The sequence below is a fragment of the Pteropus medius genome, unplaced genomic scaffold (genome assembly GCF_902729225.1).
Source record: "Pteropus medius unplaced genomic scaffold, Ma_sr-lr_union100, whole genome shotgun sequence".
NCBI lineage: Eukaryota > Metazoa > Chordata > Mammalia > Chiroptera > Pteropodidae > Pteropus > Pteropus medius.
Window position 1 is genome coordinate 11,294,752 of NW_024349802.1, and position 22,705 is coordinate 11,317,456.

General features: G+C 42.0%; 1 protein-coding gene and 1 pseudogene across 10 annotated transcripts in view; one reads left to right on the forward strand and one right to left on the reverse strand.

The window, feature by feature from the left end:
- The window catches only part of LOC120581421 (protocadherin alpha-C2), a 172,519-nt gene that overhangs the window by 146,424 nt on the left and 3,390 nt on the right, over window positions 1-22,705 (forward strand). For 2 of the 10 annotated variants that reach the window (XM_039836332.1, XM_039836331.1), the window contains exon 4: window positions 15,730-15,904. The exons of the other annotated variants lie outside the window; for them this stretch is intronic. In XM_039836332.1, coding sequence (XP_039692266.1) covers window positions 15,730-15,815 — 86 coding nt within the window. In that variant the 3' untranslated portion in view covers window positions 15,816-15,904. Of the gene's footprint in view, window positions 1-15,729; window positions 15,905-22,705 lie in introns of those variants that run through there. 10 annotated transcript variants of the gene reach the window in all.
- LOC120581907 (uncharacterized) lies at window positions 7,016-7,134 on the reverse strand (annotated as a pseudogene).

Genomic DNA, 22,705 nt, shown 5'->3' on the forward strand with positions numbered 1-22,705 from the left:
TGAGCTCCAAATACAAGTATATCTAGCACTTATATTCAGAGCATGGCTGGTTTGCAAGAATCCATCCAATTTCAAATGCCTACACACATACATAACAGATGACATAAGTGTGTGTGTAAAAAGTACTTTCCAAAAATAATCAGGTGCCTTTCAATTGATTAGGCTATCCAAGTGACATGTGCAGCTAAGGGCCTGTTTTTGCTGGCAACTCGTAAGGGCTTTTGTTGATTCTAATCGGCAAGCTTTTGCTATTTATGAATGTTGCATAATTCAACCAAAAGTCACATTTGTCAAAAAACAAATGCACAAGTTAAAGCAATTCATTAGAGGGCTAGTATTGCCAGATGGCAAGGGGAAGAATATAAAATAGTTCATTGACAAATCCACAGCCCCAATGCCAATGATGGAGTGAATAAGTGATGGAAGAGAAAGCAGGTTTAGACTGCCAAGTATTGCAGGATGGGGAGGCATCTAGAAAAGTGAGAACTACCCAATCTAAGCAGTCACATGAAATCATGCCCTGCTGTCCTGCCTCATGTCAGGATGTTTCTTATTCTCCTGAGGGCTTTGTAGGTCAGTCTGGTGAGCCAAGAAGTAACTTTGAATACATTTTCCCTTTCATTGATGATGCTAACTGGTGTATATTTCTAGACAAATGTGAAATAGGAACTGTCTACTGATTATTTTATTTGAATTTGGCCCAGGTCTCTCCTTCAAATTCAAAAGAATGTTAGGAGCCCATCTTCTTGACAAAAGATAGGGAAGGAGTCTCCATTGCTCCCCTTCCCTACTCTCCTACCCACATTTTTATAATCCCTTCCCTCCAGGACTGTGCCTGGCTGATGACTCATGAGTCGCAGTCCTCATGGACTGAGGTGGACAGAGCTTACATCTTCCAGTTACTCCATAAGATGACCCAACCATACTTTCACCATACCTCCACACCAACGATATGAAGTTAAAGACATATTCCTCTGCCTTCTGTTCTGTCCTTTAGGTACTTTTAGGTTTTAGGACTCAAAATATGTTCTGCACTGTTCGAAGGGAGTATGGCATAAAGACTAAGATGATGATTTGGAATCAGATCGGAATTGAATTACAATTCCAAACTTACTTGCTGGGTGAGCATAATTCATGTTTTCTTAATTACATCATCTCTGTAAATTAGGTCTGATAATAACACCTATATTATTGAGTTGCCATGATAGCTAAAGAAGAAAGAGCTGAAAAATAGTGCTTGACATAGAATATTAATAGATGTCTCATCTTTTTACTCCTTTTATTCTGGGATACTTTTGTGCAATCTGCAATGTAGCCTTGGCTGATAAGCTGGTGGCCAGAATTCAGTAGTTTTCACTTCTAGGCCCAGACAGAAACCCTCAAAATTTTTCTAGATCATCTTGACATCTACGCAGTTCCGTCATCCCTCAGCTGTCCTCTTGGAGATGAAACGAGGAGGATTTATTAGTTTTACCCAAAGAAAAGGAAAATGTTTTGAAAAACTTGGTTGTTTCCAGTCCCAAGTAGAGCCTGTCTTTCATTGATTCTGTTCATTGATTAGTGCTTCATGACGAAGGTGCAGTTGCTTCCAAACAGCTTCCTCTTGGTGCCTGAGTCTCCTTACGCTTGTATCTGAGACCTTCTCGTGCACCAGCACCTTCTCATACAGCAGCTGCAGTCGTGGGCATAAAGGGAGAGAGGCCTACTGTGCAGTATCCTCATTCACATGTGTTCCACAGTTGTTTTTCCTCCATTGATGAATTCTTTTGCTTTGTTACTAAACTGTTCATTTATTTTCACAGTCCACAAAAGCCTAGGTAAGATGCTAGGCTCTGAAGGGATCTATGGGGACATCACTAGGTCATGTTTGCTGCAAGATAAACAAGTCAGGCATTAACTCCATCAATCCTGATTACTGGCTCTTCTCTCCAGCCTCCTCTGTGTGAGCAGACCTGGGCCACAGGGCTTCTTACTTCTTTGGCAGCTTCCTGTGAGACCGAGTGGAAGAAGAAAATGAGCTAAATAGGGAGAGCAGGGCATACTCCAGATGGAGGAATGTGTTTGGGGAAGAGTCATGTGAAGGGCTCACCTTTAAAGCTCTGACTTTTCAGGGCGAATGCTCTGAAGAGGTTTTAATGAGTGCCTTCTTGTGACTAGTTCCTAGAGAGAATTCTGAGACATTATAAAAATACTGCCCCTGCCTTCTAGAGAGCTGATCTGGCTTCAGGGCATCAGGCTGCTTTGCTCTTTCCCACTGATTCATCCAAGCTCCTCTTTCTATATTTCATGGGATCTCAGGACTTACCTAAGGCAGCAACGGTAAATTATTTTTCGGAGTGGGAGCTATTCACTATTTTCAAAAGAGCACAGGGAATTCCCAAACACACAGCACTGCCAAAGATAACTTTATAGCTCATCAAGCAACACTCCAGGGGATCCAGGACTGAACAGTGAAAGATGAATCAGGTAGGCGTGGCAACTAAGGCAGTGAGGCTCAGTTAGTGCACCTCAGTTTAGAGCCACTGGGCAAGTTCTCAAAGGGTGGTTCCTGGAGCAGCGGCACTAACCATGCCTACTGAACGAAACCCAAAATTCTCAGGGTGGAACCTAGTCATCTGTATTTTAACAAGCCCTCCGTGTGATTCTGATGTACCCTAAAGTTTAAGAACTGGTTTAGAGAGTCAAGAGTAAATATTCCTGAGGTTGTCTGATATCTTTGGAGGCTCAGAAACCATGCAAGGAAGCATCTGCCTATGATTCTTGCAAGAAATAGAAAGCTTTTCTCCATATCAGAGAGAGAATCACTAAGAGCTCAGGCTCTGGGTCTGAGTAACTCTCCTTTGGATTCTAGCTCTGCCACTCAGCAGTTGTATGTCCCAGGAACCATTACTTAATTTTCCAATTTCCAGTTTCTTTCTCTGTAAAATGGAGATAATAGCAGTACCTACCTTATAGGGTTGCTGCAAGAGTTAAATGAGATAGTACACACATATTACAGAGCCTGCAGAACAATGTTTAGTAAATGGTGGCTATTTTTATGATTTGTCAAGGTATGAGTCTATCCTTCAGCTTCAGAATGTAGGTCTGAGTTGTTCTGAGTAGTCTCTGTGGGAAGGCTCTATTATACAGAAGATTTTTTTTAAAGTGCCTGTCTCTTTGTGTCCTTGGGGGATATTTTTGCCCTGGTTTGCCACATCTCTTTGCTCTGTGGAAAATGGACATAGTTTGTGTCCTAGTTTTAAGAGGAGTGGGGTGGGCTCTTATTTGTCTTAGAGATTCCTACCCCTCTGACAAAACCAGCTCCCCACAGAGGGCCACCATGGAGCCTCCATCTCTGGCTCTTCCCCAGAAAAAAAAAGCCATGATCCTTAAGTTTTTTGGAATCCATTTAGGAGAACTGCCAACATGAATTTTTCCACTTCATGAGCGAGTGCAGCCTCAGGCCCTGTTTGAGAATTTAGAAAGCATGCCGTTCCACTAACCCTCTCACCCTCAATTTCTATTGTTGTCATGGCAATGATAGTCCTGGGAGGTGTGTGCATATCCTTATTAGGGGAAAAAATGGAGATCAGTGGGCTCTGGGTGGGACAGCTCCATCCTGTCAGTACCCTCCTCTCTCACCTTGAATCTCACGGCCCAGGAGTGCCAGCTCGGCTCAGGGGTCTCTAGCTGAGTAAAGTGAATTCTTTAAGAAGCACTTTTACTTTCCGGGGGCGTGGAGCTCATCACGTCTGTTGGAGTTCTCTCTGTAGCTTATATTATGCGTTCTGACCTGGAGGGAGGGAGCCAGATGGTGTGGAAGGGCAATTAGAATCCTCTAACCTAGGGGAAGCCACGAAGCTTAAGTCTTTGCTGGCTCCATCCATCTATCCATCTATGACTTTCTTCATCTTCTTAGAAGAACATGCTACATCTTCTATTTTTAACGGTCATGGAAATAAACGACTAAAGTGAAGACTTCCTGGTTTTTAGGAAATCAAACATTCTCTTTAATAGATTCTGAGATAGTTCTTTCCTTCCACCCTGTAGTTCACGCACCTGTCATTTCTCCTACACCGAATCTTCCAGGGGTGGTAGCCCTGGGCAAATTGCAGTCAGGGTTGGGGCCATGGCACAGAATAAGTGAATTTCTTCTCTAACAGTGGCCTAAAACAGAGGTTATGTGCCCCCTGAAAATCTAATCCCACGTGCACACACACCTGTGCTCCTGGACCTGCACCTCAGAGGCCAGAGTGGGAGGAGAGCAGCAGGAACTCTTCCCTTAGGCCGCATTTCCCTTCAGGTCCCGCAGATGCAGCAGCGAAGCAGCTAATGCAGTTAGGAAATGGAGACTCATTATGGTTCCTTCAGTTGTCATTGATCCCTCTAATGTGCCACCGGAGTGGTACAGTCTGGCCCCTGAAAACTTCATCGTGAGAAAACGCCTTTTGAATCTGACCTAGAAAAAATAACACTGCTTATCCTTCTTTTGTTTAAAAATGTTGCACGAGACAGGAGAGTTTCTGAATCACCCTCCCTCTAGCGTTCCCTATACACCATCCTTCGTACCTTACGTTTTAAGCCCCTTATCAAAAGGGAAATTCAGGTTTCTACTGGGAAGATCCTAGTATCACATAGGGCCAAGGAAGCGGGGGAGGGGTCACCAGCTCTGCCACCTGACTCAGCTCAAAGATGACAGGTTACCTGTCATCTGTGTGTTTGAGAGCTCTGTGGGGAAGGGAAAAGGGAGGGTGGGGGTGGGAGTTCACATTTCATTCTGTGGGAAAGATTGGTTGAATTGTTGGGCTTGGGGCTCTTGCCTGAAAGGTGCTTGGACAAGAAGGACCTACTTATAACCTGGATTGAGGGAAGAAGAGTAGTGATAACTTATAATTCCTTTGAGCTTTGCAGCTCCAGCAAGCACTGCTCTCAGCCTCACTGATTCTACTAAACTAGAAATAAGAGCCTGTTCCCAGCAATGACAAAGGTCTTTAATGACAAACATTTTCAGAAAAACTCAGCCCAGATTCCAAAAGAACTTGCAAAGTTCATTTTCACAGAGGCAGTCAACTTTGCAGTTGAGAAGGTCATTGCCTAATCTGGAGAAACATATTCAGGCCAAGCACTGCTGAGACTAGGGGCCTCTAGAGAAGGGACACAGAAGAGAGCTCATTGCCAGGAAGCCTGGAAGCGAGCATGTGGATCAGAGAGGAGCCTCTCTCTGCCTCAGCACTTGAAACCTGTTACCCAGTCAGAAAAGGGAGTGGGAGCAGATACCAGTGCTGTTCCACCCGCGTCTCGGTGAGACCAAGAGCTTCCTCAGCAGCAGTCCTGCCTGGAATGGTCTGTCTCCAAGAGAGTGGGCTTAGTGAAGGACAGGAGGAGATGGTCCTGAGGATGGCAATACCCAAGGAAATAAGGGGAAAAAAGGATATTCGTGCTGATACTAAAACAGGAAATTGAGAGAAGTCGAACTCAAAAGGTATAACTCTAGAAGGGTAGAATATGAAAAGGTAACTTTTGAGAACCAAATTTGGATCCACAAGAGAACAAGGATGGCCCTTGAGCCTTTTGAGCTGTTCTTCTCTTGCTCAGGCCTGCTTCCATGTCTGGAAGTGTACCGTTGCTTTATTTTTCCTTCTAATAAAGGTATTTGCTGCTGGAAAAAAAAAAAAAAAAAAAAGGTCATGGGAATGGGAGCACAGCATAGGGAATGCAGTTAGCATTAACGTAAAGGCTAGGTGGAGAGCCACAGGCGAGAAAGAGCAATTAGGAGGATCATTTTATAAGCTATATAAATGTCTAACCAATGTACTGTATTGGTTATTGAAACTAATAAAATAATTTTTTTTTTTTTTTAAAGAGAGAGAACAGGGATGATGTTACCAGAGTTGTGTCCCCCGATTGCTGAATCCCAGACAGGGCACCCTGGGCCTCCAGATTACAGCTGCCATTGAATATAAAAAAAAAAAAACAAACAAACAAACCTAAAAAATAAGTAAAGCCTCTTCTGTACAGAAGGTCTGAACAAACAAGTTTGTTGTTGATGGTCCAAGAAAGTCTGCCAGCTTCGGCTTACTTCCAGCATTGGACCAATCCTGTGTCCAGGGCTGTTGCTCTACGTGACATCGTGGACCAAGCTGAGTAGTGAAGTGACTTTCCCCAAGTCTTCTCTCTTATCTTTTTTGACTCTGCACCATAGATATTGTCTTACTCAAGAACATACGTGTCACATCTCTCTTCCCACAATCACCTGAGGTCACCTAAAGGTCTGTGGCAAGACAGGAAGCCTCAGCCAGTGTGAATGATTTATATTAGGTGCTCACCAAGCTGCATGTCAGAGAGAGTTCTTGGGGGAGAAGAGCATTGCCAGATATGTAACCATCCCAGATCTGGACACCTTTGAGCCTGTGAGCCTGGTTCTGTGTTTGATGACGAGCCATGGAACACAGAAGTTCCCTTTTCTCCGTCAATGTCTATTAGCAAAGAAGTGTGTGTGTCTTTGTGTCAGTGGGATGGTCTTTGTTGTTGAAATTTCAGAGTCTTTAAATCCTGGGCTGTTGTCCCATAATTTGTAGAAATATTCTTAGAACAAGAGAAAGGAAGACAATAATAGCTACTAATATTGAGAATGTAGTATGCACTTTACATGCCATAACTCCTTAAACAAGAGAAGCACATTATTATTTTCATGTTTTAGATAAGAAAATTGAGGCTCACAGTCACGCAGTGTTTTTTGGTAACCATTATATGTCTAACAAGGTGTCTAGCACACAGTGGTGCTTAGTAAATATTTGTTGAATTGATTAATGACTACAATGGCAAAGACAATATTTCAACCACTGTCTGCTTGCTGCTGAGCCCTGTGCACTTTAACTAACACACTACTGTTACTTTATCCCACATGCCTGGTGACCTGGAAAGGGCTATTCACTGAGTTCGAGGCTGACCGTATAGATCTGATTAGTTTCCCATCACTGCTGTAACATGTTATCATAAACTATGTGGCTCAAAACAACACAATTTTTTTTTTTTATGCCTGCAGCACCTGGTCTTCCTAGGTGGTCTCCTATCCAAGTACGAACCAGGCCCGACCCTGCTTAGCTTCCGAGATCAGGCGGGATCGGGCGTGTTCAGGGTGGCATGGCCGTAGAACAACACAAATTTTTTTATCTTGCATTCTGGAGGTCAGATGGTCAAAATGGGTTATCCTGGGCTAAAATCAAGGTGGGTTCCTGCCATTATATAACAAGGATCCACTTTCCTTCAGTTTCCAATAACGTGTTCCTCATTTCCATCTGAGTCCTCACTGACAGCGCCTTTCATGTCCATATTTCTACCAACAATCTGTTCAAGGTAATCAGGGTGCTTCCTCCCATGCTCCTCAAAATTCTTCCAATTTCTACCCATTGCCCAAGGCCAAAGCTGCTTCCACATTTTCAGTTACTTGTAACAGCAGCACTTCACTTCCAGGTACCCAATCTGTATTATTTTCCCATTACTCCTGTAACAAATTACCACAAACGGCATGGCTTAAAATAAAATACCATTTTGTTATCCTGTAGTTCTGGCAATCAGAAGTCCAAAATGGCTTTCATTAGCCTAAATTCACGGTGAAACGGGGCTGCGTTCCTTCTGGAGGCTTTAGGGGAGGACCCCTTTCTTTGCCTTTTCCAGCTTGTAGAGATTGCCAGGGTTTCTGTCCTCCTGGCTCCTTCCTCATCTTCAAAGCCAGCAGCACAGCATGTGCGAATCTCTCTCTTCTGACTCTCCTGCCTTCCCTTTTCACTTCTAAGGACCCTTGTGATTACAGTGGGCCCACCCGGATAATCCAGAATAATCTCTCCATCTCAGGATCTTTAATTCAATCACATCTGCCAAGTTCCTTTTGTCATGTAACATAACATTTTCACAAGTTCAGGAATTAAGACCATGGGCATCTCTGGGGGACCATTATCGGTCTACCATGCTCAGGCAGAAGTGGCTGCGTGTGTTTCTGTGTGTGTAAATTTTAGTAGCAGTGAAGGTAAAATAAGGTGCATATTTAAAATAAAATAAGGTTCATACTACAACTTTGCAAAGAGTGTAGTCACCGCAGACTAGACTTTAAATGCTTTTTGAAGGCTATTAATTGTCAGAAGTTTGGTGGAGACTAGTTAATCACTTTGCTTTCCCTCCAAATTTTAACTAAGAATAGATGCAAGGAACTAATTGAGGGATCAAAGTTCAGAATCAAGTTTATTATTGGTAAAGATGGTCTGGAGAATATGACCTTCAACCTCTCAAATGCAAGGGAAGAAAATGAATGGCAGACCTCTCCCTGTCCGAGTTTGATTATCAAACAGAGGCTGAGCTGGAGCAGAGAAAGGTAATTAGAGGAGAGGCACTTCACAGAAAGAATAGTGACTGTTGATACTAACTGCTCAAGCAAGAAGCACAGTCCATTTAAAGTAAGATTCATGGTAATCTCCCCAGTCAGATAACTTTTCTTTCCTGGGAAGAGCTACCTCCTTGAGATCCAGACAGGCTAGGCACCTCCAAAGCCTAGAGCATCTCAGCACCCTGAGCTAAAGGTGAGATCTCCCTTCCTAGCCTACCCTCCACAGGACAAAACTATTGGTTTGGTGAGTGTTCCCTTCTCTATGGGCAGAGGTGGAAATGTGGAGAAGGGAGAGAAATGGTTCCCACTATATTATTAAGGGCTGAGAGATATTGTTCTGTCCCAGGCTTGAGTATTTTCCCAAAAAATACTTAAGAGTATTTTTGGGGGAGCAGTTTGGATTATCCACAATAATCTAGAAGGAGTCAATTAAAGGGCATGGTAGCCAAAGGAAAAGTCTCTGTCCCCGGGGTGATGCCAGGAGGCAGGGGCAATGCATATTGCCTGTCCTGTATGTATCTAGCATCTGTGTCTAGGAGGAAGCAGATGAAAGCGTATATCTAGGTCTTCCCTGGAGAAGAAAGTGCAGAGCCTGATCAGTGTGTTTGCGTGTGTTGGGGGTTGCGGGCATTGGGGCAGAGGAGGTACTTCAGTCAGCACTCCTAAATCTCACTTACTTTTCCCCAATGATGCATCTTGTGTCAGGGTCAGGAGTCAGGGTGGTTATGGGCCAATTCTGTGGATACACGTGTACTCAGGATTTGTTCGTTTGTTTCTTTTTAGGAGCATTTTGCTTAAATAAAAACCTATTCTCATACTAGCTACCTCCTTGAGATCTGGACAGGCTGGGCATCTCCAAAGCCTAAAGCATCTCAGCACACTTAGCGGCTCTGATTGGAGAATAAATTACCCCTCATGCCTCTGACAGTGATTAGCCATGAGACCCACGAAAGAGCTTCCTTGAAGGCCAGCATCCCCTGGAGGCTTCTTGTGTCACTAAGATGTCGATCTAACTTCTGGCCCTGTAGTCTGCAGTCAGTGGGGTTGTGTTTAGTCAATGATCAGTGTCACATTAATTTCCCTCTGTTGGACCAACTATAAATTGATTCTAAATATCTGCCTTGGGAAAATTTCTTTAGGGAGAGTGAGCTCTTCAATATGTTCTCTCTAAATCTAGGAATTTAGAAATATAAGTTAGCTGCTTTGGATTTTTCTCACTCAAGGTCACAACTTTGCCTCCAGGATACAACTTCTAAATAGTTGTGATTTGAAGGGCGCTAGGAAGAGCCTCACAAAACCTCCTTCGTAGGTGGGTCCCCAGAGCTCTCTCTGTCGGAAACCACCACCACCAGTATTCTCTTTAAAAATCTTCATTCATTCATTCATTCATTCATTCATATTCTCTCTCTCTCTCTCTTGCGCACGCGCGCGCGCACACACACACACACACACACACACACATACACAGAAGTAAAATATCAGAATATCATGTCCAACAGTACTTTCCTTGGCTTGGTTTCAATATGGAATTTGGTTGAAACCTTCTATATAGTCATTAAACAAACATTTATTAAGCACCTGCTTACGGCCAATTTCTGTTCTAGGTGATGCTAATAGAATATTAAATATAACACAGTCCTGTCCTCGTAATCTAGTGGGGGGAAACATAAATGTAAAGAAATAAGACAGAAATATTATAATGTCATGTGATAAGGACCATAATAGTGCCATGCACAGGCAGGGCCAGTGAGGGAGAAGGAAGCTGGAACAGACCACCAAGGCCTGTCAGTTTAGAATGGGTCCCAGAGTCTATGTTGTCAGTACAAACCCCATGTAAATATGGTAGCTAGTTCACCTATCCTGAGAAGGGTCCCCCTCACCAATTGTTTCCAGAGAGCCTAAACTCTCCCTCAGATGGAACTGGGAATTTAGGCATTAGGTCAGAGATTATGTGACACGTAGTGTAGATAGTGAAGGATGGTAAGTAGGATGTGGGAAGGAAGAGGGAACAATACATGCATTAAACAAAAAAATCAGAAGCGCATAATCTGGGTGAATAGAATGAGTGCATTTGCTGGGCGAGGTGGAATGGAGGACTATTGAGAAATGAGATCAGAAGGATAGACTGGAGTCAGATTTTGTAGGGCTTTAAAAATCCTGCTAAAGAACTTGTAGTTGCATTTGCTGGCAATGGAGAGCCACCGGAAGAATTGCTTTTTTAAGAAAGGAGGCTCTATGAGCCCCCTTTGCTCTATGAACTTTCAAAAATCGACCTATAATATATCAAGACAAGCTCATGAGTTATCAGCTTTGTGTTTTTCTCTACCTCAACCAAGGATTGGAAACTTTGAGTGTCTAGAAATTTGGGCCTAAAAGGGAAGTGAATACAGCATTTTTGTGGAAAGGACTGGCCTTGGAAATGTTCTTAGATACTTTCAGTGGACTTGGCCTGACTGTGTCTGAGAAAATGTAGAGCGTGGAAGGCAGGTTTGTTTAAATTTTGCCTTGTGCGAACTGCTTAAGGGTGGTGGGGTGGCATAGTGCCTCATATCCCTGTTGTACCACTTAATCATTGTGCCTCAGGTTTATTAATGTGTGAAAAAGGCAAGCCTGTAGGCTGCTATAAGCATTAAATGAGACAACGCATGCAGAAATGCTTAGCTCATGGGAAGCATGCAAACATGCTAGCATTTACTCAATTTAATACTCCTGGCACTTAGCACAATACCTGGCACACAGTAAAAAGGATTCAAATGTTTTTGCTAGATCCAGTGGAATAATATTGAATGTTCAGTGAGGGATAGTAGTAGTGGAGGGGGTTCTCCTTGATGACATTCTCTCACGCTCCTCCTGCAGTGTTTTGACAGCACCTCCATTTTATACCCTCGATGCAAGGATATCACTTCTTGTCTAGAAATGGTTGCTCAAGGCTGAGAAGGGACTTAGCAACACAGAGCCTGGGACTGCTGCCAAATTTAAGAAGCACAGATTGTAACAAAGTAAGGGAGAAGGATGGAGAAGAGTTTGAAAACCCAACCAAAGCAGGGTTATTGTTAGGAGAAAGGATGATGCCCCACACATTCTGGGTGGGACAGGCAGTGTGAAACCCCTGGGGAGGGTCAGGTCAGATTATGGTGCTCAAGGAGGAACCCAGCGGGAAGCAAAGCTGCTTCCTGGGGCCCTGCACTTAGAAAGGCCCTGTGTGGTTTAATATGATGCTGTCGCCATCTTGAAGTTCTTAATGATTTTTCAACAAAGGGTCCCCATTTTTATTTTGCACCAGGCCCTACAAATCATGTAGCTGATCCTGGGTCCAGGCTATCTGGGACACTGACCTTTTGTCTCAGCTAGTTGTTGAGCTAGTTTTTTTAATTTGCAGATGGTTATACAAGTAGTGACTGGGCTAGTATTATTTTTAATTTCTCTCTTTCTCTCTCTCTCTCTTATTTAATTATAAAAAGGCAAAAATCATAACAAATTAAATCTGTACATAATTAAAATGAGTAGTGCCTTACTCCCATCTCCAGTCACACTCTCCAGAAGTAACCACTACCAATAGTTTAGTGTATGTCTCCCCACTTTTTATAAGTATAAAAATTTAAATACTGTATTATAAAATAATATGCAATTACATTGTTGATGTAAATATTAAACAGAGCAGCATCATTTGTAGGACAATATTCAAGTTTTCCTCAATCTCACTCCCCTTCAATGAGGAAACCACTGTGAATGGTTTTGTGTGTATCCTCCAAGTTTTTAAAAATTAATATACTTTTTTTTTTAGAGTAGTTTTCGGTTTACAGCAAAAATGACTGGAGAGTACAAACAGTTTTCCATGTACCCCTGTCCCCACACCTGCAGAGCCTCTGCTGCTATTGGTGTCCAGTGCCAGGGTGGAACATTTGTTATAATAGATGAACCTACATTGACACATCATCATCACGTAAAGTTCATGGTTTTACTAGGGTTCTTTCTAGTAATTTTTATTCACATGGGTGATGTATGAATGTTTTTTCTATGTTTAGAAACAAATATGTAGGCTTTCAAAAGCAAAATGAGATAATGTCATACATATTAGTACTGTATACAGCTTTTTTTTTTTTAAAGAAAAACGCCTTTCCAAGTTAGTATATATAGACCTAGCTCATTTTTCTTTAATAAGCTGTTGTATGCCTATACAATAATTTATCCAGTTTCCTATTGGTATCCAATATGTATGTTTTTTTAAACAATGCAATGCAATTTTTATACATATATTTTATGCACTCCTCCTAGTATTATATAGGTTAGATTTCCAGAAGTGTAATTACAGGGTCATAGGATATGAACACATCAAATTGGCACTCTCTTATCTGGGGTTGGACTGTACTTGTACACTTCCCTTTGACTCCCACCTCTGGCTAGTGCTATATGTCACTTAACTCAATGACACCATCATCAAAGGACTTAACCCTCAGGGTTGAGAATACTGGAACAGAGAAAGAGGAGAGAATATACTTGTGAATAATAATTGTGATAGAGCTAACCTGTATCAAGCATTTAAACCATATTTTGTGCCCCTAAGCCAGGTATTGTTCTAAGTACTTTACATATATTAACTCCTTTAATGTGTATAAGTAGCCCCAGGGATAAGTCTATTATTATACCCATTTTAATGCCTAGGAAACAGACACCTAGGGTCAAATAAGGGCACACATCTATCTAGTAAGCGGTGCGGCCAGAATGTGAAGCAGGCTCTCTAAAGTGTAATGCCCTCTTTATGCCAGAGTTTCTCTACCTTGTTTATTCCTTAAAACAATACTGTATCTTGTCATTTACTTGTCTATTTCTACACCCTAACTCTTTGAGGGCAGGGTAGCTGTCCTAATATTATTTGTATCCCTATCCCTGATTCTTAGCACAATGTCTAATTTATTGTACATAATAAATTTAGTTGAATGGATAACAGTGCCTCTGGGAGGTAGTTACTATGTTCACGTTACAGCTGAAGAAACTACAAGTCAGTGCTACCCAAACAGCGCAGGAGAAAAGAGTAGAAAGCAGAATGGTGGATCTGTGGTTTGACCCCAAGCCTTTCCATACGTAGTCCAGCATGCTGATCAGTGTCCAAGCTCCCTCTCCTGCCTGCTTCTGAAGGCTCTGGACAATGGCTCCCCACTTAGCAAGCAGTTCTAAGCTGGAAAATTTTCCTAGATAGATATCTTTAATAATACTGGGGAGGGGCACAGCCCAAGGGGAGGGGGCTCTCAGAAAAGAGAGTTCTTGGAAGTACAGCGGTGGGAATAGTTGTTAGAGGTGGAGTCAGGTTTTTCAGAGGAATTCTACTTAGTAATAATACAGATCCTTTATTTCAGTTTCTGCATGCCAGCATCAGTCAGCGTGATTTACGAGCATTGTCTCTTTTAATGCCCACAATCCCATTAGATGGATATTGTTATCTCTGTTTTACATATGAAAGAATGGGGCTGAGAGGCCAAGTGATTTACTTAAGGTTACATAACAAATAAATATAGTAAAGCTGAGATTTCAACTGAATATGGGTGACTCCAAACCTTCTTTTTAAGCATTCTGCTACCCCCAGGATATAACAGCAGCTCGAGGCTGGGGGCATTGTGAGAAGGAGGCCTAAAGGGGAAATTGCCCTCCCTAGACCCTGGGGGACTTTAGCAACTAGGAAATAAGGTAGAGAAAACCATACAGCCTGAGCCCCGCTGGGTTAGGAGTCACAGAAAGAAGTATGATTTAAAAAAAAATTTTTTTTTGCTAGCTATGAAGAGATTTAAGACCAGCAATTCCGATTTTTGAATCTGGGTTCCTAGCACGTGATGTCTTTATACTCTTAACCTAGAAATGGCAGAGTTATTTTGGACACAAAGCAAGAGCTGTGGCTTTAAAAATATGCCACTGTATTTATCTCTTCCGCTCCAAGATTACTGAAAATTAGCCCAGCTGTGGCCTGAGGCACCAAGCAGCCACAAAATCTGTTTCCAGATCACTCAACCCACCCTAAACGGGTGAAACACTCTGGGGTGGCAGCCTCTGGGGAGTAGAATCAGATCAGCTTCTCACATCACCAAGCCTACCTTCTGATCACACACATCATCCTTTTCCAGCTACTCTAGGGATCAGAATGTTATGCCTGTGAATTGAGCTCATCTCTGTCTCTTCCCCCATCCCCAAAGCTTCAAGAAATAAAAAATAATAATAATAGCAATTCTATTATTGAGCTGGGTAGTTAATGTGAGAATAATTTTTTAGCTTTATTACCAAATCTCTCTGTGATTCAGGACAAATCATCTCGCTGTAATTTAAGACGTCAGTTTATTTATAAAACGGAAATCTTAAGTAGATATATAAAATATAAATAAACAAATATAATATAATATATATTTACAAATAAATATGTATATGTAAAATGCTTAATAAAGTACCTGACTCATAATTAGTAATCAATCAATAGTCCTTAAACAAATCTGTTGCTCTGATCTTACTACCAAGTAAAATGTAATGAGTCGTTACTTCGTGCCAGGCACTACCTTACGTGCTGTATACAGATAATTACATTGAATCCTATTGCAACCCTATGAAGTGGGTGCTATTGCCTCCTTTACACATGAAAACTGAGGCGCAGAAATATTAAATGATTTGCTAAACATCACCGAATGTACATGATGTAGCCAGATTTAACCCTGGTATTCTGAATATAGAGCCTAAAATCTTATAGAGAACCGGAGGTATATTTTTACATTTCTTGTTTCCATGGAAAATTCTTTCCACTGTCAACTGAAGGACTAAGAAGCAGTGAGAAATGCTGGAAAAGCTCCGCAAGTGGTTCGAGCTTTCTCCGCATCTCTCTGATCCTGGGCAGGATCAGACCACTGTTCTCCCGTGTTTTGTGAGCTGTCATTACTCAGATTAACGTTGCCCAATTCCTGAAGGATTACTTGAGGGAGAGGAGGCGGAGCTTGTCCAAGCAGTTCACACACCCTACGGATGGCCGAGTAGGGGGTGGGGAGGAAGCTAGAGATATTTTACAGCCTAGTCTTTCCGCAGGTTTGATGGATGCTTTTTGCCTTTTGGCCAGGCTGAGCGTGTATAATTCTACAATCTGCCAAATTCTGGTAGATACACGCGTGCGCGCGCGCGTGCGCGTACACTCAACACAGAGGAAAAGAGACAGACAGAGACAGGAGATGGGAGACAGAGATGATATGGTTGCTCAAAGCTAAAGAAGGCTCTCATGAAATCGGAGATGCTTGAAAGGCTGCAGTGGTTGGCTCAAGTGGGGAGAGGAGTCCAGGAAGGGGTTGAGGCGGGGGTAGCCCTGCTCAGAAAGCCTGGGTGTTTACTTGCAAACTCAGAATCTGCAGAGCCAGAGGCAGAGGCAGAGCCCCCGTGCAGGAGAACAAGCCAGCGGTCCAGGGGAGCTGTCTGGCTGGGCCAGAAACGGCTGTAATCATTTAATAGCCTTTGCTGGCTGCACTGACCTAGCAGAGTGGGCGGTAGGCAGCCTCCAGAGAGCTGTCTGGCAAGATAAGCCCTGGCTTTAATCAAAATGATGGGTTTTCTGGAAGCTCTTTATTAACCTTAGCACCGGAATCTCAGAGGTGGTAACAAAGGGATGAATGGGGAGCAAAGGGGAGGGGCTGAGACCTGCAGACTGGGCTGTGCTTTTCCTGAGTTTGTCATTCCCCAACCCCCACCCGTCCCCATCTCCTTTCTGCTGATTCTAGCTTAGAGGCTCCTGCCTGCATCTCTGTCTCCCAAATGGTGACAAAACAGATATAATTATAGTAATTGCTACATTCGTATAATGCTTCAGGATTTTCAAAGGGCCTTTATATACAGCTCAGGATGTGGGTCTCATAATTGGAGTGAGACTGCTTAGATCTGAGTCCCAGGCTCCGCTAGTTAGTAACCATGTGACTATTAGTCCGTAGTCTCCTCATTTATAAACACATATCTATTAAACAGACATAGATACTGGCAATATCTACTTCATTTACTTCTTGTGAGGAGCAAAAATCATATTGCATGCAAGTCTGCTTAGTCCAGTGCCACGCACATAGGAAGGGCTCAGGAAGTGTGAGCTACATCTTTAACCTTGGTGTAGACAGGTGATCATCCCCATTTTATGCAAGAGGAAACCGAGGCTCAGAGATATTTGTGTACATTGCCCGGGGATATGAACTATTAAGTGACAGAGTCAAGGCAGGCCCTCAAGTTCGGAAGAGCCAAAGCAAGATTAAGAGCAGAAAAGAGAGTTAAACACCCTCAAGTCTCCCGCCCATGGCCCCCTACACGCTTTCCAGAAAGCAACATCCTTGGCCAAAAGGACTTTCTATTGTTCTGTTACGGGTAGTCGGATAAACCTCTCATGGCCAGTACCTGATTGTTCAGGGCAGTTCACAGTAGGAGTTGGGGGCAGTTCACAAGTCTGGCATTTGCTTCACAGTCTTCAGGACTTTCCTTGGCAAAGCCTCCAGCCCATTCATTCTCAGTCACAGAGGCTGAACTCCAGACAGAGCTGGTTTAACATGAAAGAGGAAAGTAGGGGATGTTGCCAAGAAGACCCTAGGCAGTGCCCAAGGGAAGTGCCTAAACTGGATCTCAGGATTAAGCGATGTGGTCAACTACCTCCAGAGGGCAGTTTTTATTTATTTTTCATTTTTCATTTTATTTTATTTTTTATTATATTTATTTATTTATTTTTTAGGCCAGGCAACCCTTGGTTGACCTCATAGATTGCAAGGACCTTATCAGTTTACAATTCCTTTTTTTTTAAATATATTTTACGCCTACAGCACCTCATCTTCCTAGGTGGTCTCCCATCCAAATACTAACCAGGCCTGACTCTGCTTAGCTTCCTAGATCAGACATCGGGCTTGTTCAGGGTAGCATGGCTGTAGACTGGAGGGCAATTTTTAAAGTTGCAGATCTTTATGCTTTTTAAAAAAAGTACATTGTTCTGGTTTTTAAATGTATTCCTACCTGTTGTGGAGAAATCAGCCAATACCAAACGAACAAAACCAAAATCATTTACTATGATGATCATATTCTATTAGAACTTTCAAATCCCAATGGTTTGTAATTTGAAAATCAGGAAAGGGCTGTGCCTAAGGATCCAGACCTGCACCTGCTTGAAGTGCGTCTGAAATCCTCTTTCTAGGCTCTAAGTGATCCATTCATTTGGGTCTTTGTCTGCCTGTGAGCTAGGTTCCCCAGGAGCAGAGGGGAGGGGGCTTGTGGGAAGTGCAGGGATGGGGGAAGGGAGGCAGCCCTGAAAGAAGAAACCTTCCCTTGATTGATGATTTGCTGGGACTGGCCCTGGGCCAGGATTAGGGGCAGAAAAAGTGTGTCTTCCTTTCTCTCTTGTTCAGAAGGGAGTATCTCTTTGATTCTGCCCCAAAGTCACAGCTTTTTATAGGCAAAGCTGGCCAAGGGTTTCAGTGCTCTTGGCCAAAAGGGACTCAGACTAGACGGTCAGCAAATGTTGTTTGTCAGATTCTTAAGCTCTTATTTCACCTAAATGAGCCCTCAGAGATTTGCTTACACATCAGCCAGAACAGGTTAGGCACAAGGGCTTGTGAGGGATTGGAGAAACCAGGTCTCGTTCTGCTCTGCAAAAGCGGAATGTGAGAGGATGCACCTGAATGCTCGTCTCATTGCTTCCTGGAGTTTAGGCTGAGTCAGACCCAACCAAGACTCCCGGCAAAGGCTGGAGAAGCTCAGAGACACGTTAAGGAAGCTCATTAACTGTTAGCAGTCCTGCTGTGAGCGGCTCTGCCGGGTGAAGATGTCTCTGAGCTCTGCCCCTCCAGACAACAAGCCAGAAGGCCTTGTGCAGAGTCCTGGCTGTGGTTGGAAAAAATTTCCATCCTGGCCTCTGTGAGATCAACTGAAGGACCGAGGAGTGATATTGACACCCTGTCCTCTTAGACACCAAATCAGAAGCCTTTAAATGCATTTTTCACATTTGTCTGTCTCTCAGAGTCAGGGCCTGTATTTGAAAGGTAAAAGGCAAATTCTTGGCTGAGCTTAATTGCAGATTCGATTATCTTAGATGAGTCAAAGAAAGTAGTCTCTGAGAAAAAATATCTATTGCCCTTTGTCCAAAGAGATTTAGTGTCAGCTCTGCCAGGGGAAACATGGTGTAGGGAAAGAGGTTTAGGGGAGAGAAGAAAGTTTCTTACTCCCTTTCTCCACTGCCTGCTGGTTCTTGGTCTAAATCTGCAACATCCATATCCTGCACCAAGAGCTGCACCATATATAGTTGCCCGTGTGAGGTTCTATTTATTGAGCTTTTGCCTTGTGCTGGAGTCAGGCTTAGCACTTTACATGCATTACCTTGTTGTCTTTAGGGACTCTAAAAGTGCCGTCAATTGAAAGTTGTTTGATCTTCTAGAGAGTAGGCACCACTGCCACTTCTCACTTCAGTCCTTTCATTCATGCATCCAGCAAGGATTTATTAAATACCTTTTATGGGCCAGGAATTGTGCTAGACACTGTATATACATTGGTGAATAAAATAGACATATTTTCTGCCTCTGTGGACCTTATAGTGATAGAGACAGAGAAGGAGGAGCCGTTTGGCTAGGGTGCCTCTGAGAAGGTTACATTTCGGCACAGACCTGAAGAATGAGGAGTCATGCTAAGAATGGAGAGATCATTCTAGAACAAAGGGAAACCACGTGTGTGCAGATCTTGAGGCAAAAACAATCCCAAGGGGGTGTTCGTGGAACTGAAAGAAGGCCAGCGTGGTTGGAGAATGGCGGTAAGAGGGAGACTTGTAGGTGAGATTGGAGAATTAAAAACATTAGATTATCGAAAGGCCTTATATACCATATAAGGAGTTTGATTTCTTTTCTCAAGGCAATAGAAAGTTTCTGAATACTTTTAAGCAGGGGAGTGATATAATCTGATATCACTGTATCAGATATATCTATTTTTTAAGGATTTTACTGTATTATATTCTGCTTCAGTTTTTTTTAAAAGGGAAAAAGACTTTAAGGAATAAAGATGACTCTGGCTACTGTGCGGAGGGTTAGAGAAAGGCAAACGTAGAAGCAGGTTGAGCAAGGAAGAGGCTCTTATTGTAATTCACATATGAGATATTGGTGTCCTGAAAAAAGGTAGTAGCATTGAAAATGGGGAGAAGAGGACAAAGTCAAGGTATATTTAGGAGGCATAGGTCTTGACATATTATAAAGGAAGAATGAGGATGAGAGAAAAATGGAGAATGGCTTTGATGTTTCTGGCTTAAGCATTGGGGTGAATAGTGTCATTTATGACAGTGCAGAGATTTAGAATGGAACAGATGAGAGGAAGCATGACTTTGATTTGAGATTCCTTCAGTTTGAGATTTCCATGAGACCTCCGAGAGGAGATACCAGATAAGCAGTTGGATACATGAGATCGGAGTATAGAGAGATATGGGCTTTAGATATAAAATTAGGTACAATTTTAAATAGTATGTATACCCATGGACATGGCTGAGATCCCAAAAGGGCAGAGTGAAGAGAAAGAAGAGAAGGTCTAGGGCCAAACCCAAAGATGTTCCAACACATCGATGAGGAGGCTCCCGTAAGAAAACTAACAAAGAACAGCCAGAGGAAAAGGTCAGGAGAATGGACAAGGAACTGATAAAAATAAGTGCTTCAAAAAAGGGATGACAGATGCTGCAGAGAGATTCAATAAGATGAAGACTAAAATGTGACCACTGGCTTTGGAAATAATGTAACTAGTGAGCTTGCTGTGAGCAATGTTAGAAAAGTAGTGCTCAAGGATGCCAATTAGAGAACATTGAGAAGTGACAGGAGGAAAAACCTGATGTAGAGAACCCAAAGCTTCAATTAAATGTAAATGGTTTATCCGGTGGAACTTTGCACGACTCCACTAACGGAGCAGTGTCAGACACATGAACACTGCTGTGAGGTCAAAGGTTCCAACGTCATGGCTACTGGGATTACTTTACCCAGACGGATCATTACCCTTTCTCTCTACCTCTGACCTCGGCTCATCTAGAAGTCATCAGTATACTTTTGGTGTGTTTTCCAACTAGACTCTTGGGAAAGTCTTGCATTGAAAACCCTCTTGGACGCATAATCATTTTCTCAAATCTCAGGGCAGATTTCATCTCTCCTCTGAAATCTCCTTTGACTTGCTCAAGTATAATTAATAATTGTCTCCTCTGGAGTCCTATAATATTTTACATGTTCCTTGGTTATTGCAGTTATCAAATTGGTTTATAATTGCTTAACTCTATGTCCCAACTAGACTGTGAGCACAGTGAGGGAGGGGACTGGGTTTGGAAAGTAAGGTTGGCTTCCAGTGTTGGCACCCAAACAAACAGGCCCAGTTTACAGCAGGATTCCACCCTCTTGTGCTGCATAGTATCCCTCTATACCCGCAGTTCTTCCCATCTCTCTTCTGCTTTATCCCACCACCCCTCAAGGTCATTATAATAGAGTTAGGATCAAATACAATTGGCCCTTGAACAACAGGATTTGAACTGCACGGGTCCATTTATATGTGGATTTTTTTTTATAAATATGTACAGTAGTGTAAATGTATTCCTCTTCTTTACAATTGTCTTAATAACATTTTCTTTTCTCTTGCTTACTTTATTGTAAGAATACAGTGTATAATATATATAACATACAAAATATCTATTAATGGACTTCATTTTATTGATAAGGCTTCTGATCAACAGTAGGCTATTAGTAGTTAAGTTTTGGGGGAGTCAAAAGTTATATGCAGATTTTCAACTGTGGGAGGGCGGTTGGGTATCTCTAACCCCCACAAAGTTCAAGGGTCAACTATAATGAATTCAACTAATTTAGCTTTTGATTCGGACAGAGTAGGTGTCAAAATATATTTGTAGCCAAAGCTTTCTCTAATTCATACACTAAAAGAAGTATATTCTGCATGGTTTTTTGTTTTGTTTTGTTTTGTTTTGTTTTGTTTTGTTTTACATCTTAAACTGCATCATGTATCTCTAGTTTAGGTCCCCCCACCATTAGCCAAAGAAAATTAAAGCATTTTGAGTACAATTGCAGACAAGGTTCTGGAATCTGGCCATTCTTGGTGATGCAGAATATACTATGTCAGCTGCCTTTTATGTTACCATCATTATTGAAACCTCTATTTAAAAATTTCTGACAGAGCTTGGAGACTTCAGAGGTCCTTAGACTGGTTTGAGAAACAGCAATGTAGTAGTACCTGACATCAGGTGAGACATCCCAGTGTATCTCTCATTGTAGAAAGGTATAAAAAAGTTAGCACTGATTGCTCCTGGAAATGCTCTGTTTATAGTAGCTCTTAGGACCTCAGGGTTTTTAAAAAATTTTTCCTGAAAAAGATTCTCTTTAATTTTTAATTATATATTATTGAAGTATAGTTGACATGTTTTAGATGTACGACATAATGATTTGATATTTATATTCATTATAAAATGATCACCACCACAAATCTAGTTAATGTGTCATTATACATAGTTACAAATTTGTTTTCTTGTGATGAGAACTTTAAGATCTATTCTCTTGACAACTTTCAAATATGCAATACAGTATTATTAACTATAATCACTATGCTGTACATTATATCCCCATGACTTATTATTTATTTTATAACTGGAAGTTTGTACCTTTTAACTCCCTTCACCCATTTCGCCACCACCTCCCGCAACCACCAATCTGTCCTCTGTATCTATGAGTTTGTTTTCTCTCTTTTTTTAGATTCCACATATAAGTGACATCATATGGTATTTGCCTTTCTCTGTCTAGCTTATTTCACTTAGTGTAATGCCCTCAAGGTCCATCCATGTTGTTGCAAGTGGCAAGATTTCATTATTTTTAGTGGCTGAATAATGATTTATTTATCCATTTTTATCCATTCATCGAGCAGTGGACATACCTGTTGTTTCCATGTCTTGGCTATTGTAAATAATGCTGTGATGAACATGGGATTACGCCTATCTTTTCAAGTCAGTTTGTTTTTTTTTTCCTTTGGTTAAATACTCAGCAGTTGAATTGCTGGATCATATGGTAGTTTTATTCTTAATTTTTTGAGGAACCTCTATACTGTTTTCCATAGTGGCTGCACCAATTTACAATCCCACCAACAGTGCACGAGGGTTTCCTTTTGCCCATATCCTCGCCAACACTTGTTATTTCTTGTCTTTTTGATAGTAGTTATTCTGACTGGTGTGAAGTAGTATTTCATTTTGGTTTTGATTTGCATTTATTTAATGATTAGTGATGTTGAGCACCATTTCATTTACCTGTTAGTCATCTGTATGTTTTCTTTGAAAAAATGTCTATTCAGATCTTCTGCTCATTTTTTAAT